At 46.3% G+C, this 19345-nt stretch overlaps 1 protein-coding gene across 1 annotated transcript in view; it reads right to left on the bottom strand.

Moving 5' to 3' along the window:
- Positions 1-6928: 6928 nt before the first annotated feature.
- The window catches only part of LOC146810884 (A disintegrin and metalloproteinase with thrombospondin motifs 2-like), a 1551661-nt gene continuing 1539244 nt past the window's right edge, over positions 6929-19345 (bottom strand). Inside the window, exon 22 of the mRNA XM_085617927.1 lies at positions 6929-8838. Within this exon, the coding sequence (XP_085474053.1) occupies positions 8408-8838 (431 nt within the window). The 3' untranslated portion in view covers positions 6929-8407. The remainder of the gene's footprint in view (positions 8839-19345) is intronic.

The following is a 19345-nucleotide window of genomic DNA, read 5'->3' as shown; positions in this document are numbered from 1 at the left end:
GTGAAAAAAAATATCAACGGCCATATTTACAAAGTTGTCACGCAAAGCAGCATATCAACCAAAGTAGATGTGCTGTTTTGTGTGAGAGAGGGAGGGCAGAAGAGTGCCACATCCAGTAGGGTATGGTACTGTCCTGCTCTCACCTTATCGCTGGTGCGCAATCAGGCCGCCTAGCACCAGGCACACATCAATGCAATGTGCAAAGTTGTCTGTGTCTTGTTGGCTGAAGGCTTTGTACTGGGATGATGAACTTCCAGGACAAAATACTGTGCCTAGACCAACTTTAAAACTATTCCCACCTTGCATGTGTGCTGTACAGTCAGAAAAGTTTAGAGAAATAAAAACATTTCTCACTTATATACCTTCCTCAAAGAGCAAAAAACTATGGGTGGTTCCAAGGTACAACCCATTAAACTCACCCTTGAGCAAAGGAATACAAAGCAACACATGACTAGTGTTGGAAATATTATGGCAAAATGTTAGTCGCTAAGTTTTTGCAGTCAATATGGGTCTTCTTTACTTACAAGATTCCGGAAACCACAGTTACACTGCTTCCTCTAAAATGTATCCTTCATTTCTAAGCCTTGTAATTTTCTACATTTTGGATTTCTATTTCTCCTGAAGAATGCAGCCCTTTGAATTCTAGGTTAAGAAAGGTTGTTTATCGTGTTTGTTGTTATGCACCTTTCCTTTGCGTAGCGGTACATTGGGAGGCCCTTTACTACTCTTGTTGTATGTACCTCTGTTTATAGAAGTGTTGGAGTGGTGGTGGTGCATAGCGAAGGACACCAAAACGTTATATCACTAAGGAGCATTCCTCTAAAATTTGCTTTCAAAATCAGTTGAGTACTAGAGCCCTTACCCCCAGTAAAGGGTGAGTGCTGCGCAGTGGCGCAACTAGAGCCAAATTTTGGGGGAGGGGGCTACAAAAAATTTCGGGGGGTCTGATTTTTCCAGCAATATGCAGAGTGGAGATGCAGGGGCTCTAAGGAGGAGTAAAAACACAACAAACCCTCGTTAACAAGTAAATGGTCTTTTAAAGACCTTTGAAGTACCCGGGTGTGGCTGTGTGTGTGCCCGGGAAGCTCAGCCCGGGCTGACACACACGACGGGGGGGCTGAAGCCCTTTGAGCCCAATGGGCGTTGCGTGCCTGGTGCTGCCTCAACTACATCTACCAACACTATGCTACTTAGATTCATATTTTTTTGCCAACCTGTCCATACTCCTTCCTCAATCATTCTTCTGCACACTACATCCTCTGCTAGGAGATCTGCTTTGGGGTAATGGCACCCGAATGGATTGAGGACATTGGGAGCACTGAACTTTTTTAGGTCTCGCCTGAGCCAGCGCATACGCTGCCCAGGCGGGACATTTAGTAAGTGGGCTTTTAAAAGTCCGACCACACGCTTTTGCTGGCCTCAAGCTTGCGGTTACGCGCGCGTGCCCCGCGCAGCCGCCATCTGCTTGTCATGGCTCATTAACTCTACACACACAACCCCCCCATCTTCCTCATTAAGCATGAGATCACTTTCACTTTCGCGGTCACGTCACTTTCACGACTGCGCGGCCAATGCTTGTTGGGGAAGTTGCTGCGAAGGAATTTCCTGGGCCGCGCATCTTGCTTGCTTTGATTTTGCTTTGATTTATTTGTTTTAGCAGTGCTCCATGGATTTGTGCTTTGTAGAACTAAACTGTCCCATCTGGTATATAGAACCTGTAGTGCGAGACGTCATCACTAAAATAACAGAGCCGCTTAAGTTCACTCCCAAAGTTTAGAACTAATGGTCCTGTGATCACAACTTTGCCAGATAAAATCTCTGAGTGGGCGCTTATTAAACAGAGATAAAAGCAAGGCTCGATGGAAACATTGTAAGTAAGACGAAACAGAGAGAGGGCTGTAAATCTACCAGGGCACGCATGCAATTTGTTTTGCACCCATTCCTTCAGCAGTGGCTGGTTTGTATACCTCACTCTAGCTGCCCGTAATGGTGACTAGTGCATGCTGGGATCTGCTTTCGCTCCAGCACCGTCACAGTTATGGCTCAGCACCTCCATGTTCCCTTTTGACGTCACGTTGCTTGCCCTACACTTTGCTTTCCCTCGTGCAGCTCCTGCGCCTCCCCAATACTTCACTTGTATTCACGTTCAGTGAGCCGCGTCCGTTCTAGTTTTCTCTTTTCTGAAAACTCAAATGTTCCTCTCCACTCATTGCCAACACACTGAAGGCACATATGCCAGGAGCCATACAGACACACGAGATCTCACACAAAGAGCATAGATTAAAATTGCCGGAGAGGAGAAATCAGTTTTATTCTTAAAAACCAGGCCCTTCCCTTCTTATAGAACCACATAATCTGGGATGCTGCTTGCTGTGCCGCTTCTCATTAGCATACCCGTCACACTGAGCAATGCTTGAGTTTGGTTAACAAGCATGAGGAATGAAATTAAAGGACCCCCTTCTTATTTTCCTGCACAGAGAAGTTAATCAGAGCAACTGGAAGGTGACAAGATAAGTGGGTAAGAAGTCCAAACCAGTAAGAAAACGCAATTTTGAATTCATTTTGGCAGCTATGCTCTGCATTAAAATACTCTGACAAAAACAATTACAATTAAATTTATTCACCGATTTGAAGACAAACACAGAACAGAAATGTGTATTTTTAAAGCATGCCCCTACCAGTTACGTATGGACACCAGCTAGCCTTGAACGTTTCCTTCACTGCACCCTGTTACTCAATGCTGTAAGGGATAGGCTTGGAGCGTGATTCTTTGAACTGGGACAGGTCTGCTTCCAGTGGAAAGCAACCTTCTGAGGTTTCCTAGGAACTGAATGTATCTTCTGCCATTGAAGCTCGCATGCTTTCACTTTTTATCAATTGTAGACCTCAAATATTCTTTTCTTCCTGTATAATCTATAATGTATATTATTGGACCAATGGCTGCATTACCAGTGTCCTATATTGAAACATGATATTGGGGCACACTCACTCTCACTCTCACACTCACACACACACACACACACACACACACTCTCTCACACTCAAACTCTCTCACACTATCACACACTCTCTCTCTTACCCTCGCTCTCTCACACACACGCTCTCTCACACACACACTCTCACACTCTATCTCTCTCACACTCTGCCTCTCTCACACGCACACTCTCACATGCACTCTATTGCACGCACTCTCTCGCACGCTTTCTCATGCACACTTTCTTGCACATGCACACTTTCTCACACACGCACACTTTTTTGCACACTTTCTCGCACGCATACTTTTTCACACTCTCTCTCACACACACACTTTTTCACACACACACACTTTTTCACACTCTCACACACACTTTTTCACACTCTCACACACACACTTTTTCACACTCTCACACACTCTTTCTCACACACACACACTTTCTCACACACACACACGAACACACACACACACTTATAAAGTGAAGTAAGAGTCACATTGGAAAACACTTAATGCAGAGGTATTGTTTCATCTCGTGGACCAACTCTAATGCCTCCTACTTTTGTTTTAGGCTTGATTTAAGACAAGTCTTGAGGTGAATTGTGCACGTCCTGAATCTATATTTAATACATTTGTTAAATCTTGCTGTTGCCTCAGGGCACACCTGTGTAAAAGAAACAAGCATTGGCATAGCCAATAGGTCTCGCCTTTGGGACCTTATAAGTATTTAGCTATGCAGCACAATATCCTTGGTGCAACAACATCAACTGTTGCATGGCTAAACACTTATAAGGTCCTAAGGACGAGACCTATTGGCTAGGCCAATGCTTGTTTTTTGTTGTTGTTGCAGTTTCATATAGCGCGAACTCGACCCCAAGGTATAGGAGCTTTACATGGGACCAGTTATGTTACACATGGACACATTCCTTTTTTGGTAGGCACGGGAGGTTAAGTGATTTGCCCAAAATCAAAGGATATTGAGACAACGCCGAGACTCGAATCTAGTTCTCCAGTTCCAAGGTCGGCAGCTCTGGCAGTTACGCCACATGATTTGGCACTCAGATGCAATAGATTTGCAGCAGGCTTTCCGGGTTTCACCTGGCGGGCACAGTTCTACTAAGAGCCCTACTACACTTAGAAATGCTTCAGCTCCTTTTTCACCTCGATGCACGGTTCGATTGCCCAGCTTCCGTTTGCTTGATGGCTCGGCTACCCCTTATACATCAGCCAATCCCTCCTCAGCCTGTCTCTGGATGGGAGTCTACTGGCAGCCACATTCCTATGCCGCTGGGCGATGGTGGGACCGGTGTTCCTTGGTGATCTCTTCACAACGGTGCTCTCCTTCCCTTTACAGTGATCATTGATCAATATGACATCCCTGCGGATCACTTCTAGACCTACAGTGACCAGCCACGGGTGCTCAGGTCATACTACACCGTAGATGCGAAGGAGCCGCGGAAGTACACGGTTCTTCAATGCCTGCATGTCATGGGCCAATTTAGACATCACATCGGCTGGCTGACCTAAGGTCTTGGCAAGCACACTTGGGTACCCCAGTCCTGCCTGAAGGCTAAACGGGAGACAGATCTGGCAGAGCCCTCACAGAGAAGGAATGCATCAGAATCCTGGCATACCCTGCAAAGGTGACAAGAAACGCCTGTTTTAATCTTATTCAGGGCCTCATTTATGAGGTTTTGTCATAGGACAGCGCCACAGGCCTTTCTGCAGCGCTGCCCAATGAAAAAAGAAAAGGATAGGAAGGCGACGTATATATCAGATATGGCACATTCCTGTCTTTTTCCCCTGCGCCGGCGCACAATGAGCTGCCGTGAGCCAAAGCAGGCACCTTTGCACCATGGTACAAGGGTGCCTGCATTGCAGGAATGATTATTTCTGTGCAGGAAGGGAAACCTTCCTGTACAGAAATATTCACAAGAGGCTTTTTCCCATTCTGCAGAACACATAGAAAATGGAAAAACGGGGAGAAATAAAGATATTTCTCCTCATTGCCTCCCTTACGCCTACCCTGGGGAGGCTAAGTTTTTGGGCTGCCTCAGATTTCAAAAAGTCATTTTTGTTTCTGGGAACGACCAAGCAATACCCATTGCAGGCCACTTTAACGGAGAAAACTGTGTTAAAGGGAGCCAAATTTATGAGGCAGCATTAAGCCCAAAAAAGTGGCTTAGTGCTGCCACGTAAATATGTAGCAGGCTCCTGCGCCACGGACGTCACAAAAAGTGACGTTGCGGCGGCGGAGGGGGCCTCATAAATCAGGCCCTCAATTTTCCCTCCTACATAAATTATATCTTTCCTCTGACAAACTAAATGGTTACTTTCTTGGTGCAAATACCTGCTGCCCACACTGCCACTTGCACAGTGCCAGCATGCTTTACATGCTACGGACCTGCCCCTCCCTCTCACATTACTGGCCACCTCTGACGACAGCGCCCTCCACAGCATGGGAGGCCTGGGTCCCGAGGCTCTTCCGGAACACTCAGAAGGCCAGGCTCGCTGCTGGTTTCCTAGATCTTGCCATGGTACTGGTTAAGTGCTTGGTGACCAAACACTGGAAATCGGCAGCACCGCCCCAGGCATCCACTTGGCCCCGGTCCATTTTCGTATGGGCTGAGGTGGAGTTCTAGGCACTTCTGGGGGACGAGGCCAAGGGCCTGAGAAAATGTTCCCTCTTACAGGGGTGGGCCGCATTGCTTGTAGCCTTTCAAGACTTACCCAGGGACAACACCCCCCACCCTGAACACAGGCTAAAGGCCTTCTCACCCTTCCTGGTTACCTATGGCTGCAGGGGACACCGCCTGGAGCGCACCTCCTCTCCAGCCCCGGTCCCAAAGGCAACACTACATGAGACTGCGCTAATACACACACGCCCCCACATATGGCTGTGCAAGACTAGCTAAGTCTCCCGTCCATATCTCTGTTGCCCACTCAAGCCCCCCACCTCCTCCTCTGCCAGCCTACACTACACCATTGGGGAAGCTGTACCTCCCCTCCGGCCTTTGTTGTTGTTGCTTGTGATGGGTTCAGTGCTTTAAATGGGCCGGTACTGTCCAGTACAGAGTACCAGCACTTTTTTATTTTGGTAGGGAGAGTACGGGCACTTCTCAAGAGAAATGCCATACTTTTAATTGGAGAGTGCTGGCACTTCTATTTTTATAATTTCAAGCACTGGATGGACTCTGTTTGTTTGTTTGTCTTTCTTTCCAATCGCCACGAAAAGGGTGCCTTATACGCCACCAATGGCAGAACAGTAAATTTACAATATGGAATCCAAGTGTACAGATGTTTGATGCTGCACAGGACACGTGGTCTCATCTATATGAGACCAATCTCTGCCTCCTCCCTTGCTCACAGCTTGCCTGCTTGGTTGTAACATCTGTGATCACTATTGTGCATTGTTCCATTGCACTGTATGTGTAAAACTACAGTACAAATATTTAAAACAAACGCTATGTCACCTAAAACAACAGTTAAATCAATGTTTTAATTTCAGAAAATATTTAATTGGGTTTCAACGAAACTTTAATTTGAGTTAGTCTTGTGTATTTCCACATCATACTGTAATTGACTCTGCATTGCATTTACTCACCTTACATTTTTTAACTTCTGGTTTGAAGGGCATGATGATGTTTTTCCATCACCGAAAGTGCTGAGTATTGTGGATTTTTGCAGTTTACGTATAATTAGTATTATATCATAATTTTAATTTGTAAGAAGGTAGGGCAATCGTGATGTAATACAAATTGAAAGATCCAGATAACTTCATTTTAAATTATGAAACGCAAAAAAGCTTGTTTTTTCGGTTCAATGTATATGTATTTGGTGTGTTTTTTGTGACATCTTTGTTGTATGTCCTGAAATAGCTATGGCGAAAATTCCAGAAGGACAGTCCATCTGAAGAAGTGAAGGCAGGGCGTGAAATAAATGAAGACGGCAGGCATCAGTTGTTCAATCTAGATTTATACATTTATAAGCATACTGGTAAGTGCAATGAGCAGTTCTTTTTGCCATAAAATGGCTTTCTAAAGTGGTTAATACAATGTGGTATCGTTCACAAAAATAAAGCATTCGTTTGCAGATGAACTCTATTAAAATACATTTTCCTCACAGCACAGAAAACAACATTGACCCACTTTTGTGGAGGAGCAGCTGTTAGCTACCTCTGTATCAGAGGTATAAAACGAATGTAAGCAACACTGAACTTTTAAATCACTGCGAGTGTAATGTAATATGGAAATGAAATAAGTGCATACTATGACCTTTATTGGCAACTGTGGCAGAACACTAAGACAACTATGTTAAAGAAAATACACCTGGCTAATTCCTTCAGGAGTCGTCATAAAATCCGATTTTTAGTGCAAGTTATAGATACTGACATTGGCTGAAAATTGCTGAACACAGAATGACAAAGAGTCGCTTGTTTTTTTTTAAAGCTTTGCATGTTGTAGTTGTTTTTTTAAATGTGAGACGCATGTGTGTGGCTGTGACGCATTAACAAGTCCTCTTTTTAAGAATTGATTGTCAATGCTGAAAGCATGTACAAACACTATTGTAGCTGTGTGTATCAGTACACGTAGAAGATAGAAATTCCTTGGACTAGCACCTTTTTACACCTTGCACCCAGGCCCACATTTACAAAGAGTGTGCATCAAGTTTGTATTACATTTTTATTGCAACCTGCCGCAAAGCCTTGTGCTGGAATTTATAAATCAATACAAATCATGTTTTAGGTTGCTTTGCAACCCAAAGAAACAGTAGGCAGTGTAATGCTCCATGCATTACTTTGCTTTAAAGGGGTAATTCGTGGGTGGCGCATGGGCATTCCCACTCATTCACCCATCCCTATCTATTAAGAATTGCAGCCAGGGATTTGCAACAAAAGCCTGCACCTTCCTAAGGGAGGCGTTATGAGGAGAAATGTGTTCATTTCTACCTGTTTTTCATCTTTGCATGTATGCTGCATTCTGCAGCACACATGCAGAGGAAAGTGTGTGCCTGCTTAGTGTTTGTGCAGAACAGCACACCTTCCTGCACAAAAGGATGCTAACTGCAACACAGACACCCTTGCGCTATGACTCCGGGGGGCCGGCGTTGGCACCTAGCTGACAAAAGTGCGCTAGCATAGGGAGAGAGCAGAACTGTGCCCCTTATAAGAAGGTATGGTGCACTTCTGCTCTCTCTTGCTCATGCAACACAGGGCAGCAACTTTACTTGCTGCTCTGCGTCACGTGACCTCTTTGTAAATATGCCCCCTACTCAACAAGACATGCCTGACGTCACCTCATAGTTTCAACGAGCAGAACCTGTAAAAGGTGGCAGTTTGCCATAGCACCACATTCATTTTCTATGACATTGGCATTACTTTGGTTGCTGATAACATCTCTATAAGAGAAACAATTTCGGTTCTTGCCATGTGCTTTTCTAAAGTTTTCTCATGTTTTCTGCTTTTTGCTTCTCGTCAATCAGCTCCTGAATTCTCCGGTTCTTGGTCCTTTCGTAAGTTGCTCTTCTTCTAGGAATCAGGTTTTGTTGCATTACTTCATTGTCCGGTGGGTATTTCTTTGGTAAGCTGCCCACATTATTGTCCTGCTGCTCCTGAGTTCCATTGGGGTGGGTGGAGTTGCTTTTGTGAACCAGGGGTGGCCAAGAGGTGGAGTTTGTGTGCTGGACTCTGTCTGGCCTGGTCAGCAGGGGTGGGATGCTCTCAATGTCATTGTCCTTGTTGGGGTCAGTGTCATTGAGGAAGCCTCGGCAGGACTTGCAGCACAGATTGTTGAAGCTGGGCACAGAGCAGTACTGGGCGAGGGAGTCCATCCGGCAGAAAGAAGACTTGTCAGCGTGGCAAGGGTGCTCTGTCAAACAAACAAAAACATGAATAAGTAAAACATCAAATGAACAATACTTTAGAAATGTTACAGACGCAGGTTATTGACAAGGCACAAAAATCACAGCAACTGCACGTAGAACATACACACATCTACCTAACATCAAGTGGGAGATTGTCGTGGTAAGCAGTTCTGTGGAACAAGGTATACACTGCCTCTTTGAAACTATACACGTCCAGTGGGAAAAGACAGCAAAACTCTAAAAGTACAGAAACATCAAAAAGTACACATTTGATACCAATAATAAAAAATGGCATCAGTCCGTCCCAATCTGCAACTAGAATTGTCTCTAAGTCACTAATTGAATATGCACAAATTCAACAAATGTACCAGCAGCCAGAGCTTTTAAAACGCTTTGTAGCTATTGGACTATATAGTTCACCAAGCTTGAGGCATTCCTGATTGTGAGACACCGATTCATGGGTCCAGTACCTCCGGCCCCAGAGATACCTTTACTGGCGGGAAGGCATCTCTGGGGCCAGAAACAAACTTTCAAAAACTACACGTCAGCAGCACGATCACAAGCTGCCACACAACTGGAACGTGGACTTGTACCAACTGGGGTGGGCTGAGCAGTTGTCACATTGACTCCAGGGTACACTAATGTCATTATTAATCAGGTCTAAATGTATTTATTACTGGAAATTCTTCAAGGTTGAAACTAATGAGGACAGGTCGGAGTGATGCTCATGTAATAGCTGATTGGAATGTTCACTTTGAGCTAAATATTGATTGCTAGTGCTGGATTTGTGTGGAACCGGCGAGCCGCTTATTTCCTGCTGTATAAGCGCTGTCATTACATACATGTATGAGATGATGATGCGTTGTTATACTCATGAAACTGGTAAATAAAGTTTTTTTTAAAAAGAAACAAACGTCCATTCTGAGTGTGAACCCTCGTTCCCCTTAGGAATGGGGAATTGCTGGGGGATACACATGCACCACATCCAAGTCTCCCAGGTACTACTCATTGTCAGCTGAATTTCCCCCAGAGATCTTGGCTGCTCGGGCAGCTGGAGGCCCCGCATTACTCACAATGCTGGTGAAACCCTCATCAGACCCCTTGGCTATTGAGAGCTCCTCTTACAAGCCCATGGCCCATCCAATGACTTCTCTAGACCGGTGGTTTCTCCACTTTTACATCTCTCAGCTTTCAGGGCACTCCTTTATTGGTACAAAAAGACTGTCTGTCCCTCCATCGAGGTACTCTCATTCCACTGACTGATAAGGTCAGTGTTTACATGAAGATTGACTCTGGGAGGCAGCAAATGACTGGCTTGGTGTTTCCTGTTGCTGAGAGGTGCAAGGTAAAGACTTAGGAGCAGGTCAGCTTCAAGGAATGTTCTGCTTCCTCCAGAAACATTATACTAGAAATAAAAACAATCCATCGTATCTACTTATGTCTATCAATTTCATGATGGCAAACATGTTTGAGGTCAGTCTGTCAGAACAGAGCCATGTCTGTATGACACAAGCACAACTGATAAGCTCTCATGAAGATCTGTGTCCATGTCTGCCCTGTAATTATTCCATTTTAAACTGTGTGGCGCATATGATAAAGTACCTCCTACCATAGATTACAAGGATTTTGCAAGTCACCCAGAAGTGGTTTTATAAGGTCACGGAACACCGGGGAGACATGAAATACCCTTCTGCGTACAATTTGGGATGACTTTATTTCTTACAACAGACAGCTTTACTCACTGCCCGCTCAATCAATATTTTCAAGTTTAGACTGGTGCTCCTTCCAAAGAACGGGATTTTCCAGCTTGGGATAGGGCAAAACAAATAGTGATTCTGTGCTCTGCAATTAATGTGGTGTTGTGCCCTGGCACACACGGATCGCCATCGCCACCTCAACCTCAATGACCACAATCGCTCACTCCGCATTAATGGTTGGGCAGAAAACCCTGAGCAGTCTCCTCCCCTTTATTTAAAGCCTCGGGCATGCCTGGCCCAAGGATGTGGTGGGTGTAGGGGCTGCAACAGCAGGACCACTAACCTGCTACAATAAAGACATCAATTAGCAGCTTAGTATGAATGAATGAATGACTGGATTTGTAAAGCGCGGAATCACCTCCGTATGGGGTATCTCCGCGCAATGGAGCAGACGTAACCTGGCTCTGGAGGGAGGTCAGTTAAAGAGTTCTGTTTTCAGGAGTTTCCTGAATTGTAGAAGATTTGAGCACTTACAGAAATGACAGGAAGCGAGTTCCAATGCTGTGGGGCTAGGCAAGAAAAAGTTTTGCCCTCCAGTGCGGAGTTTCTTGAACCGGGGGATGTCTAGAAGAGCTTTCTACCCTGAGCGAAGCCATCTACTCTGTAAGACGCAGATACGTTTTTCAGCAAGAGAGCTTGGGCCTCTGTCATTAAGGGCCTCATGTAGGTAGTCAAATACCGGTCGGTAACGGCCGATTTTCGGTAATTTTACCGTTACCGACCGGTATTTTGGCTAATGGTATGTAGGGGGACAATTTTTGCTTTCGGAATTTACCGAATCGGTAAAATTACCGAATCGGTAATAATACCGAATCGGTAATGTTACCGAATCGGTAACTTTTCCGAATCGGTAATTTTACCGATTCGGTAAATTCCGAAAGCAAAATCGAGATGTAGGGGGAGTGTGTGGGTGTGTTTTAGAGTCGGTATTTACCACCAACTTTTAGTTGGTGGTAAATAATTAATGTATGTATTCATGCATTTTTACCCGCGTAGCAGTGTGCAATGTGGCATACATACATGCCCTTAGGGCATGTATGTGTGACACATGTGCACACATGGCCGAAACAGGGGTGCAACAGGGTGTCAATGTGACACCCTGCCACCCTTGTATGTGTTCCCCCCATTACCGAATCGGTATTTACCGATTCGGTAATGAGGCATACCTTCCCATCAATGGGAAGGTATGCCTCATTACCGAATCGGTAAATACCGATTCGGTAATCACCGACTAGTAACGAATCGGTAAAAATTACCGACTCATTACCTACATACGAGTTACCACTTCTTAAATACCGAGTCGGTACGGCTCGGTATTTAAGAAGTGGTAACTGGTACGCTACCTACATGAGGCCCTAAGTGTTTTATGGACAAAACAGCAGATTTTGAACTTAATTCTTTTACGAATGGGGATTCAGTGGAGACGTCTCAGCAACGGGAGGGAGGCTGTTCTTGGAGGTATATTGAGGGCCAGAGTCGCGCTGCCGTGTTCTGAACCACTTGCAACCTACTCAGCAAGGCTTTGTTTGCTGCCTCTAGAAGACCATTACAGTGATCGAGATGACTAATTACCCAGGCTTAAATCTGGGTCTAACGTACATACAGATGGAGGGAGGAGATGGAACACTCTCCATAAAGGACACAGCATGTAAAAGCAAGTGCCTGAAGTAGCTGCTACCTGATCTCTCACAGTTAGAGTGGTCCCAACAGATTTCCAAGTGTTTTGCAATCGTTCTAGGGGTAGTGCTGGGCCTAACTCTAGACAGTGGACAACAGGGTTTGAGAGTTGCTGAATAATAGGATTTCAGTTTTATCGACATTAAGCTGAAGGAGGTTTTGTGCCATCCTCCCAAACACATCATTTAGGCAGCTAACATTTTGTCCTAGACCACAGTTGTAATTTTAGGTATAGTGAAGTTTTAGGATACATATGACCACAGTATGGATGTTGGTGTCTCACACTCAAACACAACCCACAGAATTGTTTCCTGCAGGGTAGTGGGATGAAAGCCGTACCAGGAGTGTGCGGATGCCTTCTCATAAACCCTCCTGCATCAGTGGTTTTACTCTGGAGTGTTTGAGCCGGAGCGCCCTGGCATTTATGGGTCACAGTGAAGCTGTATTGGAGGCCGGCGAGGTGCTGTCTTCATGGACTTCAGCTGGACGTTTGCAGATGTGGTTTATTAGTGCTCACTGCTACTGTGAGCCACGAGAGAGGCAGCTGTCCAGAAAACCTCTTCTGTGCTGGGTGTGTGAAAGGTTTCCGGCTAGTGTGTCTTAATACAACTCTGTGTTTGTTGTTCGGTAGTGGTCTGTGCTTTTATGGGCTATAAGATAGCAGGCTGTGTGTGCATTTTGGTTGTGATGGAGATACATGACCTGTTCTATCCAGTGTGTTGTATTGGATGGTGGACAAAGTACACAACAATAAGCGGCTTAACTGCTCTGCCTGCCATTGAGTTACAATGAACGCTGAATGAAAATAAATATGGTGCGAACACTTTGTGTGGTGTTTATTGGTGTGGTGATGGCAAAGAAAAAGGTGTGAAAAATGGAAGCTTTATCGTATTGTTTTTTAGTTGCACATGGGGGTATCATATGACATATCACATGCTAGTTTTTAGGGTTTGGGATATTAATTAAGACAAACGAGAACGCATTCTACTGTGGTATACACGATATTGAATTAGTGGGGTTTAGATTTGCGCAGTTAGAGTATCTGGAACCTATGACTGAGCCAGTGTCGGAGTCACATGTATTGCCGCAGTTACAGCTCTTGGCCTGTAGATGGCAAGCAATGCTTGAAAATATAAACCAACACTTGAAGAAACAGGTGCCTGATAGGAGCTGTGGCTTTGAAAGGTACTTGCAAACAGAGACACGTGACATGCATGCCCACATTCCCTTGGCGCACTCGGGAAATACCATGAGGTTTTTTAGGTCAATCTGCCGATGGTGTAAAAATCACCCATCGCCCATAAAATCTGATTATCTATCTGTGCATCTTTTGTACTTCTTTAAAACCTATTCTAAAGTTCCAGATGTCAAAAAGATAATAATTAAAATCTTTAGGGACAAATGTGGGAGTTCTTAGGACTGTTCAACAATAATTTTGCCTTGCGGCGCTGCAGTGTCTATTTACAAGGAGATGGTGCATTCTAAGATGGATGGCATGTATGATAGCGTGGAAGCACTGTGAAGTAGAACTAGGTGAAATTTGCTTAATTACCATTGCAGAAAATACGGATAATGTATGCGAAAATACGCAAACGCCAACTTTACGATTTGGCACTAGTTTTTAGTGCAGACTGAGTCTTTGTGTCCATTTTTTGGCACCAGGGCGCAGTAAGATTTTTACTCTAAAACAAATCTCAACTATGCTATGTAGCCTAAAGATATAATGATAGACATTTCGCGTAACAATTTTAGCGCTAAGTGCCAAAGAATGTGAGATTACTCCAGCGTATATTAATTTTCGGCCGGACCTACTGAAAAGGGACACAGTAAAAAAGACGCTGTAATATATTATTTTCTTGACAGAATCCAATAGACCCCAAGCTTTTCTACAGCAGAGATACAAAAAAAATCATATCCTGAGCAGTATGTTTGAAAACCTTCTCCTGGTGCAGCTTTTCAGGTGTACTTCTGGGAATATTTGTAAACTGGAAAAAAAACATGAAAGCACATTCAGGCAGAGATTTATATCTCAAGGCAAATGTTATTGTTTTTTTTTCTTTGCTATGATGACCTCCCCATACAACAATGTTGAAACAAGCCCACTGAGGGGTTTCAACAGCCATTACTTAAAATTGAAATCCAGTAATTCGAATGCATGGACTCATACATCATTTTATATGTTTTTTGAAATCTTGCCTCTGGTTTTGCAACTGCTAGTTCAAGGGAAACACTATTTTTCTAGAATGAGTTGCTCTATCGCTGTGGCTCTAGTTTCTAACTGAGGGACTGGTTCATGAAGCCTAATAGGTCTACTGAACATCTAGGATACACATAATTTTCAGTCTTCTGCGGTGGTAAAAAGATTGAATCATTGCATGTGCGTAAAATGTGAGGACACCTATTGTCAGTTATACTTATTGTATGGTGTCTTGGGTAATAATTTACTAAGGAGATGGAGACCACCTGACACCTTTGTAGGTCTCGCCTACAGACAGTTTTAGATGTCTGTTGTTGAAGACGCATTGTCTCTAGTACATTAAAATATAAACGCATAGTTGAGTTTGGGTCTGCCCCTTGCTCTTTAGCGGATGACTTTCTTGTCTATATAATTTCACTATATCTTATTAAGTGGCTTTCCTCATTATTCTCTGCATATCCCACCTTTGGAGCATATCTTCTTTCCTGTGCTCAAATTGGATTACTTCTGTCTTTCCATAGCCTGCATTTAGGTAATTACTACAAACTATGTTTTGCAAGTAAATGTGGGAGAGACCGTAGGGAGTGACTGAAAAATGAGAACATAGGGGGGATGGCTTGGCGCCAACTAAGATGGCTGCCTAACAAATGAGCTCCGCCGGAGCCGAGGTCCAAATCCCCTCATTAATCTGTCTATAATCCGACAGCAAGAGACCCAAAGTATTCCACATATCAGCATATCAGCTACATCGGCTGGGACCGGATCGCTACGAAATAAGACTTAGAACGAGGACCCTGAGGCCGCTCTGCACCCCGGAAGACGCCGCACCGGCAACTGGTATAGACGAGCGTAGCTGGGAAGGACGTAAGCGGCCGCTAGCATGCGCGCTGCGCACTTTGATTCACATACCAGCAATAAGAACTGAGCTGCCCTGTTGGACCCCGACCCCCCTGGGATGCACCTGTGGGGCTCTGCGGGCATCTGACATCGTCGTGGGAGGGCCGCTCAGACATCCACATCGCCTGTTGGGGGAGGGGCTGCCGGCCCGGCCCCTCCGAGAAGACGCTCCTGCTGTGGTGGGCGCCGGGCGGGGGCGGCCGCTGGTGGCGACGCGGTGTTGCTGATCCTGAATTGGCTGGAATTCTCAGGTGAGCGGAGGCTCTATTGTGCGCCCCCCCGGCCCGACACGCCCTTGTATCTGGAGGCGGGATGGAGGGCAGAGAGGCGGCCTAGCGTTCTGGAAGACGCGGCTGCCTGTATAACTGAGCGCGGCCTGAGAGGGACGTGACCGACCACTGGCGTGCGCGCAGCACACTTTGATCCGGCACACGAAGGAGGACCTGGGCTGTGCTGTTGGACTCCCCCTGAAAAGTATCTGTGGGGCTCTGCGAGCGTCCGCCATCAACGCGGGAGGCCCAATCAGAGGTTGACACCTCCTGTGGGGGAGGGGCTACCGGTCCTGGACCTTCTCGATAAGAAGCTCCTACTGCTGTGGACGCCAAGTGGAGGATGGCCATTGGTGGCAGCGCGGTGTTTCCACTACTACATTGGACTATCCAGATGAGCGGAGGCCCTCTTGTACCGCCTCGGGCCTGGTGCACCCTCGTACCCAGGGGAAGGATAGAGCACGGTGAAGCGGACTGGATGGGGTGTGCGGCGCTCACGGAGCAGGTGGACAGAAGGCTCCATTCCCCTCCCGAGGTGGGGACAGCAGACTCAGTAATAAGAACTGCGGAATTGTTTGAGGTGCCCTGCGGTGACTATACGGGCCGTGCCTGAGGCAGAAGTGAATAGAAGGGGTCACTCCCTCCTCTGGATTGGGAAGCACCGGGCTTACAAACTTGACACCTGACGAGGGGAGTCTTCATCGGTGCCCGCAGACGTGGCGAGCGCCGTGAGGGGTGGCTTGTTTCCAGAGACTCTTAACCATTTAACCTGCTTACCAGATGAAACCACTACCTAGCAAATAAGAGAGGATACCCCTAGAGCCCACGGGGAGAGCTACTCTTCCTGCCACACATCCTGGTGCGGAGGCCACGCACGGCAGTCACAGAAAGCTACTGCCCAGGTGGCCTACAGCTTTTCGAGAGGGGGACAGAACCTCGCGAGGAAAGGTGCCATTCTATTGCGGTGTGGGCCTGATCAGTACAACTACACAATGAAGCCCAAGGGTGCCACAACAGTGCAATCTAACAAGCTAGGTAAATATGCTGTCCTGAAGTCAACTCCGCAGGATGAGGGAGCTCAGGGGGACCAACCTGGTGACGGTGAACCGTCTCTCACATCCATAATGGCTGCTATCCAGGGGCTGGGGACCACCCTTGAAACAAAAATTGATAAAATGTCCATTGAAATGAACTTGATGAGAGCCGAAATAAACAAAACAGCGGACAAAGTTAAAACTATTTAAGCTAAAGTCCTGGAACTGCAGACCTCTAACGAAAAAGTTTGAGGAACGGGTCAACACCCTGATTCATCAACACCGTCAAATGGCTCTGAAACTCGAAGACCAAGAAGGGCGGGCCCGCTGAAGTAACATTAGAGTGGTTGGGGTCCCGGAGGGCGTGGAAGGGCCAAGCATGGACCCTTTCCTTAAAAATCTAATCGTAAATCACCTCAAACCTAAGCGGCTCTCCTCACTCTTCACCATTGAGAGGGCGCACCAGGTGCCGATCCCCAGGCCTAAACCGGGTGTGGCCCCCAGGACTATTATCTCAAAAATCATCAACTATAGGGACCTTGACGCAATATTGCAGGCAGCTCGAGTCCAGGGAGATCTACAATACGAAAATTTGACTATCCAATTCTTCCCGGATTTTACACTTAAAGTCCAGCAAGAACGGCGCTCCTTCGAGGGGGTGAAGGCAGTTCTCCGACAGCGAGGAATCAAGTATATGATGTTCTTCCCAGCCAAACTCAAAGTAATAGCGGACGGGAAATCACTCTACTTTGTCACCCCGCTGGAGGTGCAGGACTGGCTGGACGGGAAGGCAGTACAAAAGAAGACATCGGGAACGGGAGGTGGCTGGAGAGAGACCCACGCCTGCTGGTCGGAATCGACAGGAGAACGATCAGACACAGAAAGGTGCAGCCTGCGTTCCTGGAGATCAAGATCAAGTAGCCCGGGATTTCCAGTAACCCAGAGAGACGTACTGAATCTGGTTTCCTGAGCTGGAGTTGATGGGCCTATATCGACAAACAGTAATGTATAATTTGTTTTGTTGATAAAATGTGGGGGGGGGGTGGCCCGTAAGACTCGGACTAGTAGAAAGGTGGCACCTCCAAATCTTGAACAACTCCTGGCGACGTTGGGAGTGTACCGGACTCATACACTGACTTTGCATCGCTAATGGTAATGCCGGATCCTTGCGGTAAGGGGGGTAGAAACAGTGTTGTTTGCGATGGGACAGTTACTATCTTGGGATCTCAAACCTGGCAAAACTTTGTAAAGTAAAAGGGGGGGCCTCTAGCAGCCAGAGTTGGTACTGGCTCACTTCCCCACGTCATTGTTGACTAGTTTCTAGGGCGATAGGCACTCTGCTAGTTGGGGATGTGGGTAGTTTCAAACCTACGTGGCAGGGTAGCAGGGAGGGGGTTGGGAGTAGGGGAGGATTAAGAGTTAAAAGTGTCGTACATTATTTTTGTTGGTTCTGGAGGGGAGGGAACGGGGGGGTTACACACTGGTCATGCAAGTCACAATATATTGCGAGTCGGTACTGCATGTGTCGCAGGTTGTGCAGAACTGTCAATTGTCACAATAAGTACGCACTGGGATAAAAAATCGGAAACTATTGAGTTGGAACGTCAATGGGTTGGGAGACAAAATAAAAAGGAGTATTGTGCTCCAACATATAAAGCGCCACCTTTCGGATGCCGCCCTGCTCCAGGAGCCGCACCTAATCGGAAACAATTGTAAGGCACGTAACAGATAGGGATACACAATGGTGGCACATGCCGGTTTCACATCAGGATCTCAAGGGGTAGGTATCTTACTCAGACGTACCCTCCCACTGAGTATCCAACACACCTGGACTGAGGCGCTTCACAGCGATCTCGGGACAATGGGAGGGACACACACTTACATTGTTAACAGTTTACATCCCACCGGGTCTCCAAACGCAATCTTACAAGGATCTTGGTACGCTCCTGCTCTCCTTACCGGAGGGGCAACTTATAATCGGGGGGGATTTCAATTTGGTTGTATCAGGCCTGATAGACCGACATCCGCCACGAGACATAAGCGCTGGGCAAAACTGGCTCTCTAACTTTATCAAGGCATTTGGCCTCACAGACCTCTGGAGACGGCGTCACCCGACCCTTCAGGAGTACACATTCTTTTCAGGATCACACCATACCCTCTCCAGGATAGATTACATCCTCATACCTCTCCACTAGAACGTGACCACGCAGGAAATCAAACACTTGGCACGGGGCATTTCAGATCACTCCCCTCTGTGGGTCCACCTCACCGTTGGGGAGAAAAGGGTGGGCTGTACTGCACCTATAAATCCTTGGTATCTCCATAACCAGGAAACCAAGGCTACTATCACTCGGGCCATTGACCAGTACTTCTTAGAAAACAAAGGTACAGTGGACTCCCCCACAACTCTGTGGGAAGTGTTTAAAATGGTAATCAGGGGGCATGCCCTCTCGACTATAGCGGGGATGCGCAAAGAAAAAGAAAAACAAATGGTCGCTATTGAACGTGACCTCCTTCGGCTTGAAGAGATAGCAAAAGATGGCGAGGACCAAGCTGCCCTTCATCAATTGCAAATTAAAGCGGCTGAATACAAAGCAATAGCAACTGACGCTGCAAAAACTCTTGCAAGAGACAGGGAAGGACGCTTATACAACCAGGAAGACAAAGCGGGCAAAATGATA

This window comes from Triturus cristatus, chromosome 7 (assembly GCF_964204655.1).
Source record: "Triturus cristatus chromosome 7, aTriCri1.1, whole genome shotgun sequence".
NCBI classification, from domain to species: domain Eukaryota; kingdom Metazoa; phylum Chordata; class Amphibia; order Caudata; family Salamandridae; genus Triturus; species Triturus cristatus.
The sequence above is the reverse complement of the archived record's forward strand: the minus strand, read 5'-3'. Positions and strand labels throughout refer to the sequence as shown.